This window comes from Patiria miniata, unplaced genomic scaffold (genome assembly GCF_015706575.1).
Source record: "Patiria miniata isolate m_02_andy unplaced genomic scaffold, ASM1570657v1 HiC_scaffold_16, whole genome shotgun sequence".
Classification (NCBI taxonomy): domain Eukaryota; kingdom Metazoa; phylum Echinodermata; class Asteroidea; order Valvatida; family Asterinidae; genus Patiria; species Patiria miniata.
Window position 1 is genome coordinate 3,525,112 of NW_024037054.1, and position 24,781 is coordinate 3,549,892.

The 24,781-nt window shown below is 40.6% G+C and overlaps 2 protein-coding genes across 5 annotated transcripts; one reads left to right on the forward strand and one right to left on the reverse strand.

Annotated features, from left to right (window-relative positions):
- Positions 1-815: 815 nt before the first annotated feature.
- LOC119722690 (coiled-coil domain-containing protein 34-like) lies at positions 816-24,689 on the reverse strand. Of its 4 annotated transcripts, none has more exons than XM_038192942.1 (5): positions 24,671-24,689; positions 6,117-6,425; positions 3,836-4,376; positions 2,533-2,716; positions 816-1,679 (listed from the first exon to the last, which is right to left on the reverse strand). In XM_038192942.1, the coding sequence occupies exons 2-5, from the start codon at positions 6,407-6,409 to the stop codon at positions 1,429-1,431; spliced, it is 1,269 nt and encodes a 422-aa protein (XP_038048870.1). In that variant the 5' UTR covers positions 6,410-6,425; positions 24,671-24,689; the 3' UTR covers positions 816-1,428. The 4 variants fall into 4 exon arrangements, with proteins under 4 accessions (XP_038048870.1, XP_038048869.1, XP_038048868.1 ...); XM_038192941.1 differs by lacking the exon at positions 24,671-24,689 and adding an exon at positions 12,457-12,583; XM_038192940.1 differs by lacking the exon at positions 24,671-24,689 and adding an exon at positions 6,717-6,832.
- Positions 6,861-18,814, forward strand: LOC119722691 (transmembrane protein 19-like). The gene is made up of 6 exons (XM_038192943.1): positions 6,861-7,086; positions 10,540-10,653; positions 12,519-12,656; positions 16,374-16,628; positions 17,397-17,612; positions 18,606-18,814. Exons 1-6 carry the CDS (start codon positions 6,990-6,992, stop codon positions 18,770-18,772), a joined length of 987 nt encoding a protein of 328 aa, XP_038048871.1. The 5' UTR covers positions 6,861-6,989; the 3' UTR covers positions 18,773-18,814.
- Positions 24,690-24,781: the final 92 nt, after the last annotated feature.

Genomic DNA, 24,781 nt, shown 5'->3' on the forward strand with positions numbered 1-24,781 from the left:
GTGGAAGGCAAGGAAAAAAACACAACACCAACTTAACTGCAAACCTGATATACTATGGTGTATCGAACATACATGTACTTGTGTAAACAAGTACATGTACATGTAAACGTGTTATGTGTGGAAGTTTTGCCATCATTTACCAAATTAAACATGGACTTCTATCCTTGTTTGACCAGTGTTACATATGTTTGTTGTGGTTAAGTTGCCAAAGTGCTTCAATAATCGTGATATTTACCCGAAAAAATTGTGTCTTAATTTGGTCAAGAATGTGACTGATATTGTGAGAAGTTCAGACAATGACCTTATTAATGTTCCAAGATGAATGTACCAATTTGTTTACCCTCTTCTATTGCATGAGGGAAGTATTCACATGAGCACCATAAAAAAAATACAGTCAATGCTTTCGATCCTCATAGTTTACTTCAAGTGCATTTATTGAATTTATATAAAGTTACAAACTGTACAAATGTATTTATATTTATAAAACCAGTCTTACCAATAAATTCAAACAATAAAAAGGATTCCTTTTGCTATTTTTTTCTCTCTTTTGAAATATACCTCAAATTATTCTTTAACTATGCATCTGGAAGTTTTAAGAGAAAACCTACTGAATTCTAACATGTGCATGGAGTCAGATAAGGGGTGGAGTTTTACAAGGGGTGGAATGTGACAAAGGGGCAGAGTCTGTTAAAGGTAGAGCAGATCTCTTGCAGCTGTCCACAAAGTAACTGACCAAATTATTGTTAAAAAGCATACTTAGTTTAAAGATAGTAATGACACTAAAATCCTTGTGAAACTATTCCTTCTGGCATGCTGTCATTTTAAAGAAAACAAAAAAAGAAGTTCATTTCCAAAGATGTGTCAAGTGACACATTTTTGGAAATTTCCGTTAATAGTTGGTTTGGAATTGGGCAAGTCCGTGAATGGGTGTGCGCAACCGTTGACACAAAGCATGCACGTGCAAGGTTGCTATTATTTGTCAGTTCGGTGTGTGACGCGTGTAGCTGCAATCCGCCAAATGAGAATGTGTCCCAGATGCTGACTTCAGGGGCAATTGACCTATCGCCGTTTGCGAGTGTGGCAGGGCCAAATTTAACTTGTAGTTTTTACTGTATTGCTTTTAGTGTTTAGGTATAGGTGTAGCTCCCCTGAATAAATCACCCCTTTTTTTATTAGATGTCTCCTACCCTTTCATAGAAGTGTGTACCCCTGATTAACTTTTCCCTCTTCCCCAGTAACATGATCCCTTAGAACAATAGCCGTCAGATTTTAAGCACTTTTGTTGCTTCAAATAAAAAACATGCACAAAGGACAAATGATCTACTCTACCTTTAAGGGGGAAGAGTACTACGGGTTGGAGTCTGAAAAGGGGTGGAGCCTGATTAGGGGGAGGGAGCATCAAGGTTTGAGCAGTTAGTAGCCATCCAATCACCTAGGCCTTCCCCACTTATTGCACTTCTCCGGTGTCTGCCTGTCCTTGAAAAGCAGTGGCGGGGAGGCGGGCTGGAGAACGACCCCCTGGGCCTTCTTAGCTGACCTTTGACCTCTCTTTGAACCTCCCGCTTGCCCGCCTCTTCTGCCTCGGCCACGCCCCTCTTTAGGTTTCGGTACATGGATAGGCGTCCATGGAATAGGATTGTAGAAGTTGGGGATGGGGTAAGCAGCAGTGTCGTAGTAACCTGAAAGAAAAAAAAACAAAGAAAAAACTGTTTAATAAGGAATGCCTTTTGATACAGTCCAAGCCGCCTGTGATGTCGTGCTGTTATTGATGTTATTTTAAGATGTGACAAAAACAAATTTATCTTTTAATCCAAATTTCCTACCTATTATCGCAACTAATGCGTTGTTATTGAGAATCAAATTAAGTATTATATCTCGACAATACGCAGGCTGCTAAAACAAAGAAGACTTAAGTACAGAACCTTAGTTTTTTTCTTCAGTTTCAAGCCCATAAAAGGAACTCACAGTACAACCTTGCAGTGTTGAAGTCAATCCATCACAAGTCATCACAAGTTCATCATAAGTCGTTCAGTCCAAAGCCAAGTCACAAGCTATTCAGATGAACTGTGACAATGCATCACTTTATTGTTGTTCGTCCACTTTTACTTGTGACTGGACTTGTGACTGACTTGTGATTTACCAGTAGGCCCAGTAACTGGGGCGCTAGAACTCTTCTTTTTTTTCTTCTTTTTTTGGTCGTAATAGGAAGATAGTCCCAACATCCAACACCTCGGGGTCATTTGTGTACCGGTATTTGTATACTGTAAACCGGTATTTTCACAAACACCCAGATCAAAAAAAGTTGCCAAAATCACGGCAAAGACATGACAAAAATACCTTATAAGGCACCTACTTGCTTCTCAACATGTCAAAGACGAACTACTGGGGTTTCAATGGTACTGCGTCCCTATTTACCTGTAACCGGACTTGTGATGGACTTTACAATAACACTGATTTCATGACAAGCATAACTGAACACTCAGAACAAGATGTATTTTGTGTTGAACAAAACTGTGCATTTTTGTAGCGCACCTTGACTGCTTGGTATTGGGCTGGGTTTCTTGCTTGCTTGCTGACGCCATTTGTTGTACGCTTCCTCGGCTTTGGCTCTGCGTTCCTGTTCTGCCTCGGTGGCTCTGGCTTCCTCTTCTTCTTCCTTCTGTTTCTGTTCTTGTTCTTTCTTCTTCTTGTCATCCAGCCACTTTTGCCTGTTTGCCTGGATTCAAGTTTCAAAAAAGATGGATTTTAAAAATGCTCTTCCCCTGCTGATTTTAAAACTCAGCCCCCCCCCCCCAAAAAAAAAACACAACTCAAATTTGCTTCTTCATTGCTATTTTTCTAGCAATACAAAAGTTATTCACTTTAAAATGTGACATCGAACAAAACAATCTGCCCACATGAAGTTATCAAAATTTATTGTGTGTTATGGCCACAAAAGCAACCCTAATTAAAAGCATATTTATATAGCGCTTTTAAACCGCTATCACAATTATTATTACACCTGTTCAACGAGCAAACACTCCTGAAACCTTCTTAACTCCCTGGGGAGCATACACGGCCGGTAGGCAGCCATTTTGGCACTCTTGGCCATAATCAACCTCTCACAGTAACCAACTCTGCCCTCACAGGTACCCATCTACTCCTGGGTGGAGAGAAGCAATGAGTGACAAAACTCCTTGCCCAAGGGCACACGCACAATATCCCTGGGCAGGACTCGAACCCACAACCTGCAGAATTACTTGCAGACCACAACTTCAATGCTCCAGACCACTAGGCCACGGCACTCCACAAAGTTATCAATTCATTCCCAAGTAAAAATTGAATGGAAAAAAAAACAAGTTTTGGTGGGCAGTTAATGCAATTTTGCGAAAGAGCATTACGTTTTCAAGTGACTCCATGACATCATTAGGTAGAATAGCAGAGTGGTAGTGGTGCTAGTTATCTACTCCGTTCACAAGTACCCCCTCACTGGCAAAGAAAGTACAGTTGGGGGTGACCGACCGATGCCACCGCGACGCACGGCCACCACTAGCACTGCGTGTACATAGTACTGAATCCCCTAGTGTACGTGCGTCACACACAAGGAACGGTGCGCGTCAACCAGCGAAATGTCCCGCCCATGGGACGTCGTTGCTAGGTAAAAGGACGCCCTCTTTCGTTGGCGCATGGAGCCCATAGGCTTTAGCGTTTGTGTTTTCTGTGATAAATGGTTCTTCTTGTGTACGACTCAAACTCATGCATTAGAGAAACATTCTTTTCTGCAGATAACCAATTAATCTTGAGAGCTATACATTTTGTAATTTTTTTTATCAGAACCAAATTAAAAGAAAATTACCTTGGCGCGTTCCAGTATTTCTTCTTGTTTTCTCTCTTCTTCCTCTTTCTTCTGCTGTTCCTTTCTGGTTTTGCTTTTCCTTTTTTTCTGTTCTGTCTTTGTTCTCTCCTCGATCCACTCATCCACTCTGGCCTTGATGAATGTTTCCTTTTCTTTTTTCACCCTCTCAGCTTCAGCTTTTTGCCTTGCTTCTTCCCTCTCCCGGCGGACTTGTAGTCCGACCCGCTTACGTTCCTCTTCAGTTTTTCGCACCAACCATTTCTCCCAGGGGGTGAGCTGTGGCTCGGAGGGTGATTCAGTGAGCGTCTTTGCAGAGGAGGAGGAGCTAACTCTGACGGGGGTTGTTCTCGAACTGGATTGGCTGGTCCTTGCAGATGCTGTGCGGGACCTGTGCTTTGATTGGCTGGATGCCTGGGAGGCATTTTGGTGTCTTGCACTTGATTGGCTGGTAGCAGAGGCAGACCTAGCTCTGGAACTTGATTGGTTGGACTGTGTTGGTGACTTGGAATGGCTTATTGACGAAGATGGGGGTGATTTTGATCTGTGGTGAATCAAAGCAGTTATAACATGGTTGTAATGGCGACGTGATAAAATAACAGCTCAGCATTTTGCTTAAAGACATGTACTATTATATAACCGACATACAGATCCTTGTCATTTGATTGGTGGAACTCACATCACGTGAAATTCGTTGTTACTGCCATTCATGCCGGGGCTCAAAAAGTACTATCTGCCCATGGGGAATGGGAAATACTATTGAACAGTTAGGATCATTCTTGTTCCATGACGCGGTATTTGTGTGTAAATGCATGCTGGTGTGCGCGTTCAGCGTTGCGCGTATTGTTCCAAAGAGCCAGCGCTACAGCGTTGGGTTCAAACATTTTCGTGAAGGGGTGGTTTGGAAGAGAGAAATACATTTTTGACCAATTTTGTATTGAAATAAAAGTTCAAATATATCAAATGACAAGGATCTATATGTCAGTTATATAAACAAATATTGAGTGGCTTTAAATTGTGAAATGGGAGGAATATTATCGCTCGATAAAATCTGGACTTTTCCAGTTCACTCGCCTTGCCTCGTGAAATGGAAAGGTCCAGATTTACCTTGCGATAATATTCCTCCCATTCCACGCTGAGCCACTCAATATTTATATACTAGTAGTAAACTGTAGTATGCAGTACTTACCTAAGCATATACGTGGGCACAAACTCATAGTATTTTCTAGTATGTGGTACTTTACCCCAAATTAACTCTTGGGTTTTTTTAATTAAAGTAGTTTTTGTACATAATGTTTTCATTATAAACATTATTTGCTGTAACTGTTGCATTCAAAATGAAAATCAAAAGAAATTCTCAAAACTCGGAATGGATGGAAGTTGAAATATTCCATCAGTAACAATGCTGTTTGGAGTGTGAATACATGGAGGTGCTCCTTGGCTAGCCAATATTTTCCAGAAAGGAATCATGGTCTTTGCAAATGGGCATTTCCACACTAATGGGCCAATAAGATAAGTTTATGGATGTTGCGTATCAAGGGTAAAAGATGAGCTAGTATTTTCTTCAGTTTTTTTCCTATACCTTGCTTAGTTGAAAGTGACTAGGACAAGACAAGACAAAAGATGATACCTTGTTTTATTTGAGAAAATAACAGGCATCTTTTCTGTGTGATACGTATGTAACGTGGACAGACACGGTGCTAGGAAAAGGGTGCTTAGGACAAATTCAATTTCTAATAGGCACTTCCAGTGACATTATTAAGCCATTTTACATTGTCATCAAGCAAAAATATAACAGTTTTCACACAGGCTTCAAATTTATGATGTGATTAGGGTTACGTACTAACAGGGACAGATATTTTGTGACAAATGTCCAGTCTGTTCGTACGTATCAATGCTGATTATAAAATATCAAATAATTCTTCACAATGACTCTGAGTTTTCTAGGTTTTGACTGATAAGCATTCCTCCAGGGTACATCTTCTCAAATAAGTCAACATTAGGGGATCATTAAACTTTATGCCTACTTTGTGACTTTATCTAAAATGTCTGTCCTTTGTTACGTATGTAACACCTTTTAAAACAATATCCACCATATTTTCTAAAATACAAAACCAGTTATATCATTTGCAGGTGAGGATATTTGCTCGAAACTTGCAATGTTCAGCAAAAATTGAGAGACCAAGATCGCAGTTTTATCATCAAAACTTAAAGGTCTTCTCAAATGTCACACTTTTGGGCCCATTAGTGTGGAATTGCCAAAATCCAATTTGTGTTTACAAACCTTCTCTTGCGGGAAGTTGAATGAGAAGATGAAGACGAAAATGAGGCTGTTGAGGAGGACCTGCTCCCAGAGTCATTTTCCACACTGCTGTGCGACAGGACGGATAACAGTGACCTGGTAGATTCCCCCGTCTGGTCCAGCCCAAGTCGGCCACCGCCTGCCTTAGGTTGTCCCGATAGATCATCACTGTGTGGTGTTACCGCGGGATCCATTCCAGATGCGTTTTCATTCTCGTACCTCTTCGGTGTCGAGTGAGCACGAGGGTCATTTTCTCCGTCACTGTCCATTTTCATTCATTTTACGGTGTACCTGGTGTAAAAATTAAAATCAAAAAAAAAAAATTATGACGGTAAAGAAGGTCTAATTCTACTTTCTAGAACTACTCCAGTGCGCGCGTGGCCATAGAATAGAGGGTATGCAGTGTGCACAGCCATTTTCCCACCGTAAATTTATCAGTTTATGCGAGATTTGACCTCAGTCAGTCAGTGAGGTCATATTATCACTTTCTAATGGCTGAAAGGTCACTGAAGAGAAAAACTTAGTGATGGCCAGATATGAGAATCTTTCCAAGGAACAAAAATGGTCTCTCACTTCACTCACTCCTCGAAAAAGGTGTAAACTCCCTGCAGTCTGTTGAAAATTAATTTTGTAATTGGCGGTGGAGGCCCTCTATCGGTGGTTCGAGGAAATGCTAGTCTGGTATATTTTTTTGTAGGCTAATGCATACTGGCTAATGCATCCTCGACCAAATTTACGGCGGGATCAAGACCGCATCGAGCGAGTGTTTACGTTGGTTGGGAAAATCGAAGTTGTCATATTTTTTTAATCCGCTTGTTGTCTCATCAGTCTGTAAACACGGGAGGATCAAATGATATGATGCTCTTTGGGGCTTTGCTGAGTGTGATAGTTCCGCTATCATTACTTACGTGGGCGATTTCAATGCTTGGATTCACCTACATGGGATCTGAAGGTTTGTCATGCATGTGTCATGTTACGTTTGTTGGGGATTTTATACGCGGAGACCCCGTGGCCTTGCACAGAGCGCCCTCACATCTACGCGGGTACTCAGCAAAGTCCACTTCGGGATGTTAACAGGTTGTGTTATTGAATAACCCTGAAAAGTTAAAGCATGTGATTTTAAGGGTCTAGTACTACAGTACTAGGCCTAGTACTAGTACTACACTGATCTCGGTAATGCATAGTCCGAGTAACTTTGCCGTAACTTGGACCCAACTTATCGCCTTTTTTAACATTTTGGACATGGTCTGGCGATAGTGGGGTCCAAGCTAATGCCGCGACCTGGACAACATCATCCTGTCACTGTCCCAAACCAACATTTTCCAACAAAAAACATCAGATTTTACCTTCAAAACGGCCTCCATATTACTAGATATGCCACCTGAAGTACAAGTAGACATCGATGATTAAGATGGTTGTACTTAAGTTTACTTACGATCCGGAAGAAAAGTGAAATTTTCCGTTCAGATTCCCCTGCGCCGCGCTGACAACTGTTTCCTGATGAAGAGTGCTGTGTAAGTTCGCGGTACGCCTAGGAGTCGCGCTGGCTAGCCAGGCGCATGGCTGGCAGTGCATTGTGCGCAAGCGCGCCGTCACGACCTTTGCATGAGGTCGAGGTCAGACACCATTATCATGCAGTTTTGAACGTGAGCACAACAACGACAACCTAGGCAGAGGGGGTCTTCAGAATTGAACGGAAAATTTCACTTTTAATAAAGTGCAAAGTGAACCCTTTGAAAATGCCCCGAAAAATAAGAAAATAATTTTCTGACAAACTGGGTTTGTAAGTAAAGATAATAATGATTTATCAGAATTTATCAAGTTTACAGAAATTCTTAAATGTTAATTTGGAATTTTCTGAGATTTATTCAAGTGCGCCACGTTAGGGAACACTCCGCCAATTTGTGCCCAATTTCCAGACGCGACCGTTTTTGCATTTCGGATTAAATTTTATGAAACCGAAATTGTTAACAGAGGTTAAATAGCAAGCATTAAAAAGGTAAAAGTACCAGCATTTCACTGCATGAATTTTAGATTTATCAACAAAGAGGTTTTGCAACACTACACGAGGAAAGTTGGGTAAGCTTCAAAGTGCGCCACGTTAGGGAACACGACTATATGTGCATGCGTACAAGTGCATGTACCATACCCCCCGCGGCGCGCTCCGAGCGAACCGAAAATCATCGCTCGATCATATGCGTGCAACGTTTCAAGTGTCAGGTTGGCTCAGTGCGGAAAGGGCATATTTTTCATCATTTTGGCCTAAAAACCGACAGAATCCACCTATGTTAGTTCTGCGCATGATATGTGAGTATATCAAGAGATAAAGTACGGAGTATAGGGGCAAACTGTGCAGCGGTTCTGTGTGAAATGTCTCCATTTTGATGGACGTTTTTGTACTTTATTAGTGTTTTGTGCTGCAGGCAATTTTGCGGGCTTCAAAAGAAGCCTCATAGTTCTAGGAGTATATCTTTAGGACACCTCTATTTTTTATGAGTTCTGTTCAAAACTGACCTTTGCAGATGACTGTCCATTATAAATACCAAAGTGACTTTTGGCTGCAGGCTAAAGCAGTCTTTTTCCCTCCGATAAACTCATGTTTGTTCCAATTTAAATTAAAATCACTTTCAAAGAAAATTTGATTTTCCTGCCCTTTTTTTTTTTTTTTGGCAGTCAGACGTGAGACGTGCATTTTGTAGTTCTCACAACACGAGTGAAAGCCAGACACAATGAAATCCCGATGCTGATTGGCTGCTAAAAAAATTAATAAAATACATATTTTTTTATCAGCCAATTAGCATCGAGCTTTCATTACATCTAGCTTTCACATTTGCCATCTTGGTTTTTTAGTCTATTTTCTGGTTGTCATTGCCCTCTTTTACCCCTTAATCAATGTCCCTCATAAATCAAAGCCTTGCCCTCTTTCCACAAAATTAAACCTGTTGATAATAAAGAAGGTGTCATTACTACCTGATTACTAACTGTTCAGTTGTGTCAAGAAATATCAGGATGTCAATTTGAGTGTCATTTAGTCAGTTGTTTGGTAAGTCTTTTAACCTTAAATAGGAACGGGGTTCTAAAGGTAAGGATAACCCTGATCTCTATATAAAGACATGGATAGCGTACGGAAAGCCGCAGAACGCCATTTGAAGCCATATTGGAGAGACCGGCTGGTGATCTGTAAAGGACAAGTTGCCGTCTTTACAGGCAGCATGATTCACTTAACATCATGGTTCTCCTGATTTACATTTTGACCACCACCACTGACCACGGTTCACACTTGTTCAACTATGTCAACCATCGTGGTCCACTTTTTGCATGCCGCAATTCACATTTTGCGGCGTTTGAAAATAATAATCACTACAGAAATTTGTCCTTTTTAGAACATCATAATACGTGTACGTGACCAAAATGCGCATCAACTCTTGATACAGTGCGTGCTGTATCCATGTAGATCATTCATATACGCGGCCATCTTTTTCTTTGAGAGACCGGAGGCGAATTTGTCAATATGCAAATTCTACTGTGTGACGGGTGTATGGGCATCCGATATCCAGTCTTTATATAGAGATCAGTGGTCTACTCTGCATATCACAGAAACCCAGACCTGTTCTCATTGAGGGTGCACTATGTACACGGTCGACCGGTCAACCTATAGCAAGCCAATAGAAATGCACTTGTTTCAGTGCAGTGGCAGCACGATCGCGCATTTCGATTTTTCAATGTCTGCAAGGTATTTTTGAGGGGCAATTTTCATATGATTTCACTTGCCATTTTGATTTTCAACATACATGTAACTTGATATCGATCATGGAAAAAAAAACTCAAAAATTTGCCAAGATTTTGACAAAATACAACTCTTTCATTGAAAAAGAAAGTCAACTGTGGACCAATTTTTCACATAGGCCTAACTTTAAGGAGGCCACTCCTCTCAAAAAAGAACCTCAAAAGTGGAAACTACGATGTAGAAATATGCAGAAACTTTTGGATTCCGCTTCCAAAACTACCCCTCACTCGAGTCAAGGCAATAATCCACGCAGGTGGAGTGGCGCCGGTATTTTTTTTTCTCTCAAAATCACTCCACTCAAAATACTTGAACAATACATTTGTACATAGAAATACACCTTATTGATGCCTCAGACTATCAACAATTTTGTTGTGTCCGTGTAACAAGGTCGTATCTCCTAAAATGGGCGGTATGTTAAATACCAGTTTCAGAATGTCAAGGGGTTGTATCTCACTTAAAATAACCCGGATGTACACACAGAGTCAGTGGTCGTAGAGATACATGTACAACCTTGTTGCATGGAGCGTATTTGCGTGAGATGTGACTTTGTTGCAGAATGGAATTACGACATTGTTGCACCGACGCAAAGATTTATTCTCATTGTTTTTCCTTTTTCAGCCCCAATCTACCCAATTTCCCCAGGACGATGGCTTCTGACTGTCACATTGCCACTTTTCCTCGCTATCAGCGGTCTAAGAAAGAAGAGTGTAACATCAGGAGGGGCAATCTTAGGTAAAGAAACTCAAGATGCATCATCTAAAAAAATAATTAAAATATGTTTGCAAGGTTTTCCCGATTCTAAAAATGAGACCTCGTATTTACTCAGTCTGCCCTCCAGCTTGATTCACACAAAAATAAACGATATCTGTATTAAAACCAGCTTATTTGATCACAACACAAGATATTGTTGTAAATACAATGTCCAACTGGTTCAGTGACCAGCAACTATCTACCTTGTAAATATACATTGTGTAAATATACATGTATGTTTCAGTATGTCAAGTGCAACCACATGTAAGGGCAATTGGCAGCCTTTGTGAAGTGTTGCCTAAACATTTACATGACAATTATGTTGATTTTGCCGAGTGTTTGCATTGGTTACTTAGACTTTTATACTTGTGACTTTTTTTGTTACTGGTTTCCAGCTATTTTAATGCTTTACAATATAAAATTTGATGAGCAGGTTTTTTTAGCTGTGTGTAAATAAGCTGCAATACATTTGTAAATTGTTCAGTCTTTATTTTACAAACCTAAACAGCTGATTTCAGACAAGTTCAATTGTGATCAAGTTTGGTATGCCAATTCTTGTTGAAAAAACGTGTATTTATAAGTTGTAGCTCAGTCCAACAAGAAATTTTGTAAATAATGTTCATTAACCCTCCTGCTGTCTGAACAGTCACAGACAGTCAAAAAATCCATCCTCTTTTCCTGTCATGCCTTTTGCTAGTCATCAACAGTCAGATCATATTTTCAGCAAGCACTCTGACTAGTCAAATTCAGTCATTAGACAAATGCATGCAACTGGTAGGCACTGCTGGCTCATCAATAAACTGCAGTCAAAACATAACTGTATCAAGTTACGTTATAAACAGTCACAGCCAGCTAATCCTGCTTTATGTAGGCTGGGAGCTCTTAACTGTCAAAAACAGTCACGTGATTGATTTGATTGAAAGGACAACTTGGCACAGAATGTTTGTTTGCCTAGGAGGGTTAAAAGGCTACGATTTTCCGTCTGTACTGGTATGAGCGCAAATTCTTGTACACATTCTTGTACATTTTTCAGGACTGTCACATCTTTTCTTCATGGAATAGTAGTTAAAGCCAGAGTCCATCATTTGCAGCTATCCAAAAAGTAACTGGCATGATTATTTTTGAAAAACATACTTGGTTGAAAGATGGTAAGGGGACTAAACTCCCTGTGAAATTATTCTTTCTGGCAAGCTGTCATTTTGAAGAAATTAACGAAAGAAGGCCTTTCCAACGGTGCGTCTTATAAGAAGCACCGTTGGAAATTTCCGTTAGTAGTTCGTTTGCGAAGCGCGCACAAGCGTTGACACGACGCACACGCTCGCGCAGTTGCTATAATTCGTCGGATTGGTGCGCGACATCGCGCAGCTGCATTCGGCTCAGTGAGAATGTGTCTCGGACGCTGAATCCAGGCCCAATTCAAAACATGATTCAGCAGCTTTTGATTTGAAAACGAGATCCTGGAATGCAGGTTTTCTCGAAATATACAGCTGAAGCTGAGCTGAAGCTGAGCTGAAGCTGAGCTGAAGCTGAGCTGAAGCTGAGCTGAAGCTGAGCTGAAGCTGAGCTGAAGCTTCATCAGGGTTATTTGTTTAGCATCCTTCTTTAGATTTGGAGCACTTTTGTTGCTTTAAACGAACAAAATGCACAAATTACAAATGATGGACTATACCTTTAAAACATCCACAACACACACATGTAGGCCTGTGAACATTTTTCAAAAGATTCTGCAAAAAATAAATCGTGGAGTAAATGTCAGGAAAAAAACATGGGGAAAAATGATCCTACCTTCCCTCCCCAAGCCCTTTTAGGGTTAAGAGAATAACTGTCTTCTGTCTTCTCCTTTGCAGGTTATTTGGTCGGTTTCACCATGCTGTTGGCTAGTTATTCCTTCTTCATGGCTCTCCTTGCATTCTTCTACACTGCCTCCAAAGCCACCAGATTCAAAGCCGAAATGAAGAAGAAAATTGAGGCTGATTATAAAGAAGGTATGCAGAGGTTACTTGTTGGGCAATTCCGGATGGGTCCACTTTTTTTTTTTTTACGCCCCTGTATGGCACCCACTGTTATCGTTCACATTCAAACGTAAAACATTGAATTGTTTCAATTTTTGTCTCATTTGTTTTGAATTGTTGGCTTCCCATACACATATTTTAAAAGTTTAGATCAAATAAAACCCATATGCTGTCTTACATTTTAGGGAGAAAAACGTTGAAAGCCCAGCACTAGGTTTCACGACGTCGCAACTTGCAATTTGTCGTATAATTAATTTCACAAAATGTACGATGCATTGAGCGCGTCGTAAGCTACTTGACAACGGCTTAAAACGTCACAAGTAACAACGTGTCTGGTGGTCATCACAAAATAAAAAGCGTCCTTTTCTTAGCCAGTTTTATGCCATAAAAAATTACATAAACGAGACTATAATACTGAGACAATGTGTGAAGCTGTTAATGGAAAATGCATCGAAGTAAACATGAATTAGTCTGGAATATTGCAGCTGAAATTTAGCTATAAATCCATCGCGAGCTTGTTTTCCTTTAAAACTGCTTCATACGTCCTCCATTTTGTTTTACGTTTTAAAAACTTTTTGAGAGGAGCTTCGAGGACTCTTTGCTGAATGTTTGACGACGTTCTGCTGTTTCTTGCATAAATACATATAACAGTCAACGTGTTGTGCTAAAAAATACACCTATGACGCATTTCACTTGCGACATGTTTTGTGAAATAAATCAAAGGACGTTTTGCGGCTGCATCGCATTGTAGGGTTGTGACATGTCGCAGCGCTGCGTTTGTAAGGGTTAGTATAAATACTAACCCCCAAATCCACCATTTTCTGAAAATTATAGCAAAAGCAGATGGGTCATTCCATGCCAACTCAACAAATGTTGCACACCATCACCTCTTGGATTTTTTTCTTTTTTGGTGTACTGAAAGATACTTAGGAGAAATGCAAATTCTGAAAATTTGGGGTCTCTACGACTTTTTGTTCTTGCGCAACAGCATTTTGAAATTTGAGGTGGGCGGGGCCAAAAGTGCGTCGCGTCACGAAATTCAATGTTTAAAGGGCCATATATTTAAAACTATACCCCCCAGACATTTCAAACTTGGTAATCTGGGCTATTTTTTGCTGTAGATTTCAAATATTTAAACAGAAAGAAAGTAGCTTGTTTCATTTTTAAGTTAGAGGGGCCCCAAAATGGCCCAAAACCCATCTGGACCAATGTTTGGGGGGGTGTAAGTCAAAAATTGAAAATATTTTTTTCACCAATTTTTTTGCCTGTAATAGCCCCCAATTGAAACTACTTTCATGTAAAATCTTACACTTATATTAACTTCATTGAATGAGATATAGCCCTTGCAAAAAGCAAATTTCTTATTTTTACGATAACTTGACCCCCCCAAAAACTAACGTCAGACATTCCGCACCAAATTTTGCTTCACATATGTTTGAGGTTGGTCCTTAGTGAAGTCCTCTGAAAAGTTTCATGTTGGTGTCTAAATGTCTTCAGTGGATAGCTGGGCTTTATAAAGAGTCTATATCTTACGATGCTGCAGGTTCCGTAACATACAAGTACATGTACTTGTATTTTACGGAACCAGCACAACAAAATCCCTGTTGATAAACTGTTGATAGACTTGGGTCAAGACTACCCATTTCCTGCTCAATAAACAGTTGCTTGTAGACCTATGTGTGCATTATAGGCAAATTAGGTTAAATGACTTGAGAGTCTTATTCTTTCCATGTGCTCATCACACAGCATGCATGTCATGTACATGTATACATTAACCAGTTCTCACTTGCACAGCATAGTATAGCACTAACCTGAACCAAAGAGAAGTGATTCAGTTTGAGTAAAGGGTCTATGGTTTTAACCTGATTGATCTTAGTTTTCATTATGGATAAGGGGAACCTAGTTCATGCAGGAAACTCATCATGCACCAATTGTAGCAGCTGACCTCAACCCAGGAAAATATGTTTGTGTGGTCTATGATGATGTTTGGTACATTGCTATTGTAGAAGATGTATCACAACTTCATGAGGATGTGTATGTCCGCTTCATGTACAGGACGGAATCAACAAATACTCTCTATTGGCCACAAAGAGATGATAAATGTAACATTCCATTTGTTGATGTGTTGTGTTGCGTACCAACACCAGAACTTCTACATAGCGGTGGAAGGCAATACAAACTTAGTGAGCCAACCATCATGCAACTCATTCAACTTCATCAAAACTACATCACAAGGAATGCATAATTTCACCTGTGAAACTGTAAACAATTATATCAACTGATCAAAAGTCTACATGTACAAATGTAAGCTAAGTTTCATACCCAACTTATTCTTTATGTACCGACTGCTGTTATTCTTGGTACAATGTACGTGTACTTAGTTGTATGTTACGGAACCAGCATCGTAAGATATAGACTCATTATAAAGCCCAGCTATCCACTGAAGACATTTAGACACCAACATGAAACTTTTCAGAGGACTTCACTAAGGACCAACCTCAAACATATGTGAAGCAAAATTTGGGGCGGAATGTCTGACGTTGGTTTTGGGGGGGGTCAAGTTATCGTAAAAGTAAGAAATTTGCTTTTTGCAAGGGCTATATCTCATTCAATGAAGTTAATATAAGTGTAAGATTTTACATGAGAGTAGTTTCACTTGGGGGCTATTACAGGCAAAAAAATTGGTGAAAAAAATATTTTCAATTTTTGACTTACACCCCCCCGAACATTGGTCCAGATGAGTTTTGGGCCATTTTGGGCCCCCTTTAACTTAAAAATGAAACAAGCTACTTTCTTTCTGTGAAAATATTTGAAATCTACAGCAAAAAATAGCCCAAATTACCAAGTTTGAAATGTCTGGGGGGTATAGTTTTAAATATATGGCCCTTTAAACATTGAACTTCGTGACGCGACGCACTTTTGGCCCCGCCCACCTCAAATTTCAAAATGCTGTTGCGCAAGAACAAAAAGTCGTAGAGACCCCAAATTTTCAGAATTTGCATTTCTCCTAAGTATCTTTCAGTACACCAAAAAAGAAAAAAATCCAAGAGGTGATGGTGTGCAACATTTGTTGAGTTGGCATGGAATGACCCAGATGTTATATATTACCCTTAAGATTTTGAGCAAGAACAGCATTTTTTCTTGTTTTTCCCAGCATCTGTGAACGCAGAACAGGTCAGTGTAACAATATTTGCTATAAAATGCTAACCCCCAAATCCATCCATTTCTGAAAAATACAATTTTGTTGCTTCAAATGAAAACAATGCAAGCAAACAGCAAGTGATCCCAAGTACCGCACATTGGTTCACACTTACAAATCACTGAAACACTCTGCACCAAATTATCTCTCTTCTCTTCTCACAATTCAGACCCGTCCTTACTCCCTTCGTTCTTCCGCTGGAGAGTCCCTTGTCATCCCCAAGTCACGTAAACAGGCTGGTGACAGGGCATTCTCCATTCCCGCCCCCCGGTTACGGAATAGCCTTACCATCCCCGTCAGAAATTCTGGCAGTGTTTTGTCCTTCAATTAGGCTCTCAAGACCAACCTTTCCCCCAAAACGTATCTGGCTGTCCTCTTTCTTGTCTTCTTTCCCTGTTTCATTCTTTGTTCAGCGCCTTGTATCCTTTGGCAATTTGGCGCTCTATAAGTCCAGTTGTTATTACCTTTTGTGCAATTTGTGTTTACTACAGGAGGCCAGCGTGACTGGCTACAGGTCATCAGTAACGGTGGCATCCCCACCTCTCTCGCCATCATCTACGTGGTGGACAGCGGTTTTCGGGACCTGCCTCTGGACTTCCGCAGCCGGTACGACACCACCTGGACGGCCCTGGCACTCATGAGCGCCTACGCCTGCTGCTGCGGTGACACCTGGGCTTCGGAGATTGGGACCGTCATGGGGTCTAAGACGCCGCGGCTCATCACCACATTGTCCAAGGTTCCAGTGGGTGCGTACCGGTCAGGTCTTGTTTGTAGTGACCAGAGTTGTAATGACTCGAGCCAATGACTCAACTCGACCCGAGTCCCTCATCAGAAGACTCGAGTCAAAGGCTAATGACACTCGAGTCTTAACGCTGTACAAAAATATATTTGCGGTTACTTACGGTACAAAGTTATCACAAGTAAATCACAAGTTCATTCACAAGTAACAGTGGATGAAATATAACAAAGGAGCCTTTTGTCAAAGCTCATCTGAATTGAATGTGAACCTCTTACCAATGGAATACTGGTGGCATGGGTGGCTTGTGCACGAAGCGCTCGCTTCTCACCAAGGTGACCACGGTTCGAATCCTGGCCGCGGATCGCATGTGAGTAGAGTCGTGCGTTGGTTCTCTCCTATGCCACGAGGGTTTTTCTCCGGGCCCTCCGGTTTTCCTCCCTCCGGAAAAATCAAACACTTTCGATCTCAGGCTGTGCTCCGTGGTCATATATGGGTCGATGTGGCCGGCAGCCATAGGTGCCTTTACGTGCCAGCGGCCCGACCATGTTGTAGCCGCGTCCTTCGCAATTTAGCATACCAGCTGCGAGTAAGGATGATTAGCTTCCCAAATTATTCTTATTATTATTATTATTACTAGCTTATACAACAAGTCTATATTATAACTGTTTTTCTATTCAAAGTGTCTTTATTCCTGGAATACCAGTCACATTCCATTTGCTCAATAGGAGATGATGTATTACTAATTTATTCATTTATTCACGATGACCTGTTCCAGGAACCAATGGAGCAGTCTCCTTTGTTGGCCTACTATCCAGTGCCGTGGGTGGATTCATGGTCGGCTGTGGGTTCTACATCGGCCTGCTCATCTCCTTCTCCAGTCCGGCCTTTAAGACGGCCACCCCGCAGTGGCCGGTCATGGTGTTTGCCGCCCTCGCTGGGCTAGTGGGTTCGCTGATTGATTCCCTCTTGGGGGCGCTCTTCCAGTACTCAGGTTTGTATGGATCACAAGTCCCCCAGTCCCAAGTCAAGTCACGACCGATTCAAATGAATTCATCCCCTGTTACTTGTGACTGGACTTGAGATGGACTTGACAACAGCACTGTACATGAAGATTATATTTGTAGTGGACAATGGGCAGTTGACACTTCTGGAGTTGGCCAAAAGCCCGGCCCACGTTGTCCATTGCAGCCCTGGCCAAGTTCGGGCAAGGACCATTAGTCGACTAGTGGTTGATTTGTGACGTACCTTACGCCTGTGCACTGATAGCAACGTGCGAACGTCTCTAGTCAAACGCTGGTCAAAATGTCATCGCAAAACTTCTGGATCCTGGCTCTCTGCTAGCGTTATGAATGCGCGCAGCTATTGGTTGCCAGCGAAACAACCAACCCCAGTATAGGCTGGTTCCAAATAGTCGACTAGCGTAGTCCACCACCGTCGACTAGACAGAGTTCGGGCAAACGTTAGTTAACCATTGGTCAACTATAGTCCTTGCGCGAACTTGGCCCCTGTCTGTCTCTGGTCCAACGTCTGCTATATCTAAGCATGCAAATTTATGCGACCCTGCACGTCAGCCAATCGGAGTCATATAAGTAACTAAAATCGTGAAGTCATTTTGATCAGAAATGTGGACTAAGCTTTTGATTGGTCTGCTTGGATGCCATGATGTAGCAGCCAACTTCTGATATACAGCCCGTGATATAGGAAGCCAACTTCAGGTAAACGGCCAAACGCCACAAATACTGATTCGCAAGAGTCATTTCAACAGTATTTGTACGGTATTTCTTACCTCATATTGTTCAACACTCTGGATAGGTCCAGGGCGTGTAAATTGAAGAACGCAAGGCCGTGCACAGCGGCCAATTCAAGATCGACACACGCTTGACCTTTTAACCAGTCAGCCAGCCAGTGCGTGTTGTTACGTCCTCTGACGCGAACTTGTAAACCCAATGATCACCACATTCTGTGTTGCTCCCTCTTGTTCCAGCTCTTGACCTGCGAACCAAGCGTGTAGTCAGCACAGCCACCACAACCACAGAGTACATCTGCGGTTGGCCGGTACTAGACAACAACGGCGTCAACATGCTGTCCTCTTTGCTAACGTCAATGATTATGCCTGGTATCTGTTTCGCTTGGTGGCCCGCAGGTGCCTAGCAGATGCCCCACACCACCCCACTCCACCCATTCCACCCCACCCCACCCCACCCCACCCCATCCTGCCCACCCCACCCCACCCCGCCCCCTAAAAAAAAAAAATAACCAATGTGACCAGCAGCCGATTTCATGAAACTTTATGCAAAGGCGTAACTCCAGTTGCACCACATTATATCAAGTATGTTGCCCGACATTTCACACTACACAACATTTCAGTAATTACACATCTCATGAAAGTTTCGATAGTGCCAAGTCCGTAACTCACACAACAAATTATGATACAACTTACGTGATTATTTTAGGTGGCATAAGTCATGACGTAGCAACTGAAAATGGACTATTTTACTGACTAATCGTGAGCGTCGTGGAGCGTGTCATTGCTCAACTTCGCAAAGTTGATACAAGATACTCGCAGCGTTGTTGTTGAAGTAAATAAATTGCTCTTTTTTTTTCGTGACAGAATTTATAGAGTTGCCGCATGATTCGGAAGAAAGTCGGACAAAACTATTTTTCAAAATAGGGGAGCGAAGGTGGTATACCACGCACGCATTTAATTTGTAACTGTGCACGTACATGTTCAACTGTTTTGTACATGTGGTCTCCACTATCAATACCCCAAACGTGATGATAAAATTCGAAGATTAATTTGGTGGATTCAACTCAAGCTTTAAGGAGATAAACCAGGGTAAATCGAAGCCAATTAGTGCAATTAATCATGTGTGCAAAAAGGCCATTCATGTAAGTCGGCAAAATGACGACTTACAGCAGATGTCGGCATTCACGTAAGTCGTCACAAATTCTCGGGTCCCGAGAGTACCGACTTAGCCGGAGTTAACTGTATGTAATGCCTCTGAAAATATTCCTGTGTGACTTGGTACTAAAATGTAGTGCTGCAGATAACAAAATATTTACTGCTGTGTTGAAATGTATTTAATTTGGGATTTCTTAGATTTAATTTGAACTTTAAGTAGCAAACTAACAAACTAACAAACTAACAATTGAAATAACTAAACTTCAGAATTAAATAGAACTAGAGATGCACATTTGTCGAGTTTCAAACGCTGGTTGATCAGGCAGGCAGCTACATGTATTTCATGGGACATTGCCCACTTTCAAGTGCGAATATTTTTTTTTAGCAGCTGAGCTAGCGAACAAAATGTGGACCAACTAAATTTGGCAAATTGTGGCAGTATTTAAAAATTTCATTTTGTTCCAATGATGGTCGGCCGACCATTGTTGAAAATGTTCCACTTTCCTTGAAAATGACAGCACACCAGGTGCCATGATTTCACAGGATGCCTGAGACTATTATTCACTTAAAGTGAAGTAAGGTGTTCCATAATAAGTTGTGCCCGATCACCCAAAAACACCTAAACAAATAAACAAATGTTAATTCAGAAAATTGGATAAAGGAGAAAGAATGCTACTTTGCAGAAAAAAAGGTTCAATTCCCACCAGTAGCATTTGTGTCTGAAATCAGTATTATCTGAAATTGCCAAATCTAATGTGCTATTAGATATTAGATCACCACACATTTCTTTTATTCCTTCGAAGTTACGATCAGTACTTTCCTTTTTGTATTTGTCACGCTTTAATACATGCTTTCTCTCTGCAATCTTTTTTCCTTCTGAAATATATGTATGTTTTTGTATTACATTTTCCTTTGTCTACATTTTTATAAATTCTCTATTTCTGTATTTTGGAGTGTATTACATTAGTGCATCCTTTTTGTATTCTTTGGTTCTCATTACCGATCGACCCTATTTTAGGCTCCAGACTTTTTAATTACCCTGGCGGGACTCTGGAACGCCTTACTAACAAAATAATAAAGTTAAGACAAAAGACAACATTCATGCAATCAGTCTTTGTGTTATTTGAAAAGCTAGGGAAAATAATGTAAGAGTTTGCGCAAAGCAAACTCTTACAGGGTGTTGTTGCCTCTTATATCATATCACTATTATCGGGGGTCTTTAGTTTAACTTTAAAGCTATAGTCCATCATTTGCAGCCATCCGAAAAAGTAACTGGTGTATTATTGTTGAAAAACATACTTGGTTGAAAGATAGTAAGTGGACTAAACTCCCTGTGAAATTAATCTTTCTGGCAAGCTATCATTTTGAAGTAATCAATGAAAGAAGGCCTTTCCAACGGTGCGTCTTAAGATGCACCGTAGGAAAATTTAAATTAGTAGTTCGTTTTGTTATTCGGCGCAGCGCACGCAAGCATTGGCACGATGCACAGGCGCGCGCGGTTGCTATAATTCGTCGGATCAGTGCGCGACATCGCGTATAGCTGCAATTCAAAACAATTCAAAACATGATTCAGCAACTTTTGATTTAAAATTGAGATCCTAGAATGCTGTTTTTCTCGGAATATACAGCTGAAGCTGAGCTGAAACTTCATCAGGTTTGTTGTTCAGTATCCTTCATTAGATTTTGAACACTTTTGTTGCTTCAAACGAACAAAATGCACAAATTACAAATGATGGACTATATCTTTAATGTTATGTCATGGCTGCCATTGGGTGCATACCTATGTTCCCCAATACCTATGTTCCCCAGTACCGATATTCCCTAACACTAACCCTAACCTTAAGGATTTCGGGGAACATTGGTTAGACCCCCTACCATTAACGCTGCGTGCTCCATGGTAAAGATATAATGTAAGCCAACTGCATAAACTCCTAAACTCATTGCGATAAACAAAAAGAGAGACACTAAACACTTGCCAAATATGGTTTTATTATATTATTCAGTGATATCAGCTCATGATAAACTCACTGCAATAAACACAAAACTAGAGACAGTACGCACTTGGCATCATTGAATTTAGCCATCTGTATGCGTGCAACTCAGTATTTTTTATTTTGCGGTTAAAGTTTTAGCCGACCGACCGATCTCACTTCAGAGGCGAAAAAATGAGAACCATAGAAACAAGAAGGGATGCCCATATGAAATAATTATGTATACATCTATTAACATGTTTTGCCTTAATTGAATATTAACAGAACTGTGACATATGCGCCATTAAAATGGTCTTTTTAAAATTTAAAACACAAACAGGAGTTGTTTTCAATCCTCACAAGTCACAAGCTGATAATGTTACTTCTGACATTGTACATGTGATGGGCATGTGATTCACATGTGATGGACATGTTCAAATGAACTGTGATAATGTTACTTCTGACATTGTACATGTGATGGACATGTGATGGACATGTGATGGACATGTGATTAATATGTGATTCACATGTGACGGACATGTGATGGACTTGTTACTGGACTTGCTACTGGACTCGTACTTGGTGGTATAAGTTATTGAGAACAGGAACCTGGCTGTTTGCATTCAAAATGTCAAGTCTGCCCAAAATACTGACCTTGGTTGGGAAATTTCTAAAAATAATAACTATTTTGTTTTACTGACTCCACTTCTAAACGTATTTGTCTTTTGATTATCTTTGTGAACATTTTAAGAAAACTTTAATTTCCATGTGCTGTAAAACAGTTGTGTATTATAAAAAGTGAGCAATAGTTGCAATTTAGGTATATGGAAATATTTTTTTTTTTAAATGTATTATCCTGTTGAATTTACATGCCATCACAATTTGTAAACTGAGTTGAAAAATGTGATAGCTCATAAATAAATGTGCCTTTACTAATTTTTTGTATTCAGAGTCATAATTTTGTTAACCCTTACTCTCTGAGGGTAGTTTACTGCATGTCAGTTGGTTATGCCAATGCCCTCCAGCTGCAGTATTTTGGCAGATAGTTAGATTTAACAGTGAAGGCTCCAATTGGCAGGAGTTGGAGGCCCTGGAGGGTGCCTGATACTGACCAGCTGGGGGCACTTGATTGTTATCAGAGGACTCTCATTGTTCTCTGTGGCATGTATTGGAGTGCCTGTCCAGTTACCCTTGAAATGACATGGCAGATATTGGAGGGCCATGCAAAAAACATAGGAGATTTTCTTGAGGCACATATTGGCATGCGTTGGAGGGTCTAGTAGGGTAAGGGTTAATGAGGAAAAGTAGACAGTTTTATATGCAACCAAATATTAAGAACATATTATAAATGTGATAAAGGCTGAGATTTTGTTCGTATTAAAAACATTGACCTTTCTGCATAAAATGTCCTGTGTGCCCTATGACTGCTTTATTTTGACAGATTTATTCGAGCACTATTAAAGCGGCAGTATGCGATTTGTACTCAGTCGAGTTACTCGAGTATATTGTTTGGCACTTACTCTTACTCGCAAGAAAGCAGAGTTGTAATGACTCGAGTCAATGACTCGACTCAAGTCCGACTCGAGTCAATGACTCGACTCAAGTCCGACTCGAGTCATGGTGACTCGACTCGACTTGAGTCTCTAAAGGCAACTGACTCGACTCGAGTCACTGCGAGCAAATGCCTTGACTCGACTCGAGTCCCTCATCAGAATGACTCGACTCGACTTGACGAAGGCTTATAAGACTCGAGTCCCAAAAATAAATGCAAAAAAAATATTTGCAATGACTTAACGCCGTTGCCGGTTTTTGTTCGCGTCACGTTAAAATGATCGTGAATAATATATATACATTAGTTGAATGGCGATCACCTTGCACCCCGTTTTTATTTTCATTAAGAGTCAAATGTGGTGCTACCATATGTAGCCGGAATGTAAAATTAAAAAAGTAAAAAAAAATGACTTTCTCTCTTGTGTTTATTTATCGTATAGTGTTCAAATATTTGTGACTCGAATTAACTCGAGCTAAATACTTGACTTGACTCGACTCGCTCGACTACACACTGACTCGACTTGACTCATCCTTCTTGACCTAATGACTCGACTCGACTCCAGTCACTTCTTTAAAATGACTCGACTCGAGTCACAAAAATCAGTGACTCGTTACAACCTGGCAAGAAAGAAATAATCTGTGCTTGTACTCATACATGTTCTCGTTGCAGAGTGCTAGTTACTTATGTTCGTACTTATGGAAAACTCATACTCCTAGTACTCGCATGCATACTTGCGCCAAGGCACGCAAGTTTACGTTACATACCAAGTGTGGACTTTCCATTGCTTTCGTGTAGTTAAGAAAAACCAGTGAAAAAACTCATTTTTCTCAAACTGTGAAAACTCTTTCAACCCAATTTTTATTCTATGATTCCCTTTAGTGTTTCTCTTCATTCTGCTACAGATAAACCTAACCCAAAAATGCCTCTAAACCTGTTTTCCAGAAATGGGGAAACACTGTGTGGACTTGCCCAAGTCCGCACAGTGTCTCCTCTACCTGGTTTATGTGGACATCTTTTGTTCGGAAGTCCACACAGTGAATGTAATGCCTGTACACTCATACTCGTACATGTATGTACAACACGAAAGTCTAACTGCACATGTCAAGCAGACAAATGCATCGAGACCAAAAACTGGGCTTCAGACCAGAAGTGGTAGAAAAAAACTTGTCTTTTCCAAACTCATCATACTGGTTACTAGATTATTGTCTGTGAAATATCTGTTTATCCTGAGTATATGGATTGGGTTCCATCATAATAAATGATATACTGATCAGTGAACTTTTTTTTTAATAAGCCAAAAAAATACTGTAACGGCGACCCAAAATGGCCAACCGTCAGTTGGGGGGATTAACTAATTAATCAAAAATACATGGATGTTGATCACAACATACCAGACAAAGGCACAAGTATGCAATATCAGAAAATAGAAATAATGAAAATTTAATTAGCGCTCCTTCGCTTGCAAAATAATTAACCAGGGGAGAGTAAATACGAATAATATAATTTAAATGACTAGTTACTGACAGAGCTAGGAATTCAGACTGAGGACCACTATGATGGAACACTGTAGTCTACCAGGCAATGAAAAAACTATTGGGTGCAAGGGGTGTAAAATTGGAACATACTCACAAGACTATGTAGACCACTGAACCCTTTCGTGTGAAGTAACGGTGGCGGTGGTGCAAATTAGAAGAACATAGTGTCCGACTTGCATATAAACAAGGCCAAACTAAACT